The sequence below is a fragment of the Rhinopithecus bieti genome, unplaced genomic scaffold (genome assembly GCF_001698545.2).
Source record: "Rhinopithecus bieti isolate Rb0 unplaced genomic scaffold, ASM169854v2 repeat_32965, whole genome shotgun sequence".
Lineage (NCBI taxonomy): Eukaryota > Metazoa > Chordata > Mammalia > Primates > Cercopithecidae > Rhinopithecus > Rhinopithecus bieti.
The window spans coordinates 1-1,719 of record NW_016839971.1 but is presented as its reverse complement, the minus strand read 5'-3'; the positions used below and the strand labels follow the sequence as shown (position 1 = coordinate 1,719).

The window sequence follows — 1,719 nt, the reverse complement described above, 5'->3', positions numbered from 1 at the left end:
CCCCCCAACCTAGCCACAGATCCCCTTTGACGACAAGACCACTGCCAGAGTCAATATCACTCCTGAGGCAAACCAAACTGGGACCCCCAACCCTGGCACCTCTGGGCTCCCACCACCAAAGTCTTGTCAGTCAGCCCTGCCCCTTCAGCAAGCAGCCCAGTCCCTACCCTCACCAATCACCCCAGGGTGACTTTGGGTGTGTGACTCCTGGGACTTCCCGCTCCATTACTGGGCCCTCACCTCCTGCCTACCCAAACTTGACCTCCCTGGGTTCTTTGGGCTCACGTTTCCAAGCACCTGGGTCCCCCAGCCCTAGGCCCCACCCTTGCCAGTTGTCCCTGGGTGACTTTGGGCTGGTGATTCCTGGGGCTCCCTACTGCAGACTCTGTCCTCCCCTCCTGCTGCCTCAAGGTCAAACTCCCTGGGCTCTTTGTGCTGGTGTCTCCAAGGACCTGGGTCCCAACCCTGTGTTTCCCTCCCCCATAGTGGAGTGGGACTCGGACATTTTGCTGATGTGCCCCCCCGCCCAACCAGGAGGAGTGGAATGTAGTGATGTCACAATCTGCCTAGGAACTGTCACTACTGGAAGACCGGCCTTTGATCTTATGACCCAGTGCCCTAAGTGTTGTCACCCCATTTCTTCTTCCTCTGGTCATAGCGCAAATTTGCAGCTGGAAGGGGAATGGAGACCATGGGACCTAGGAGCAAGGGGTTCCAGGCTGCCTCACTCCTTTAACATAGACATTGATGGGGGAAAAGCCTACACTTCCCCTGTGAGCTCAAAACATTGACAGTATCTCTGGGTGACAATGAGAGAATGGGTTTAGTTTGGTTTTCTCCAAGGCTTCTACTTTCCAGAGAGATTTTAACATTTTTTTTCTGAGTTCTCCACCTCATATTCTATTTCTCCATGGTTCTGGGACCAGACTACCCTTCAGTCAGTGGTCTCTGAAGTGAGATTTGCTCATCTTCTGTGGAATAGATCTTGGGAAACTGAACTTGACAGCTTGAATCTTCCTCATATTATCTCGACCTGGGGAACTTTGAGTGCCACGGGATAAATGTGGGACATCTTTCTGAAGCATCGGTTTCCCTTGATTCTCTTGAGATAAGGAGAAAAACCATTAATGTACTTAAGGATGACAGTCACATAGGCTTCTGAGAGTATACCGGACTTCTCTCTGAAATGAGGCTTGGGTTGTCCTCTTTCTGATGAATTCCCAGATTTAACAGAAAGGCTGCCTTCTGACAGGAGGACACATTGATATAGAAGTTTGAGAGGTACTGGTGCACTTCTTGATACTAACAGATGTGTGAGGATGTATGACTCTAAACCATGCAGTTCCTGCCTACCTAATGTTTACTTTTCTACCTCTGCCTCTGGTTTTGGTCCCTGGCAGCTGCTGATTTTTGGCAAAACCCCAGAGCTTGGAGTCAGAAGACTGAGTTTCGAAGTTCCAGTATCACCTTTTCTTTTCTTTTCTTTTTTTTTTTTCTAGCCATTATATCAATCCCTCTCAGTCACTAAATGATGGTGACAACACCTTGTACAAATATTGGTGTCATTAAATCAGATGGTGTATAAGAGTATTTTGTAAAAACTGTAAAGGAGGATGTGGCTGTAGGGGCTGATGGTTCTCATGAGGATTACTGCTCTTCTTTCCCACAGTTAAAAGAATATTGGCAGAGAAACAGCCCTGGTGGTCCAGCAGGAGTGAA

The 1,719-nt window shown here is 48.7% G+C and overlaps 1 protein-coding gene across 1 annotated transcript; it reads left to right on the top strand.

Annotated features, from left to right (window-relative positions):
• Positions 1-48: 48 nt before the first annotated feature.
• On the top strand, positions 49-1,715 carry LOC108524928 (uncharacterized; the record flags this gene model as incomplete). Its single annotated transcript, XM_017866012.1, has 2 exons — positions 49-773; positions 1,670-1,715. Coding segments are annotated over 2 exons (771 nt in total), but the record flags the coding sequence as incomplete, so codon positions are not given.
• Between the last annotated feature and the right edge of the window lie 4 nt (positions 1,716-1,719).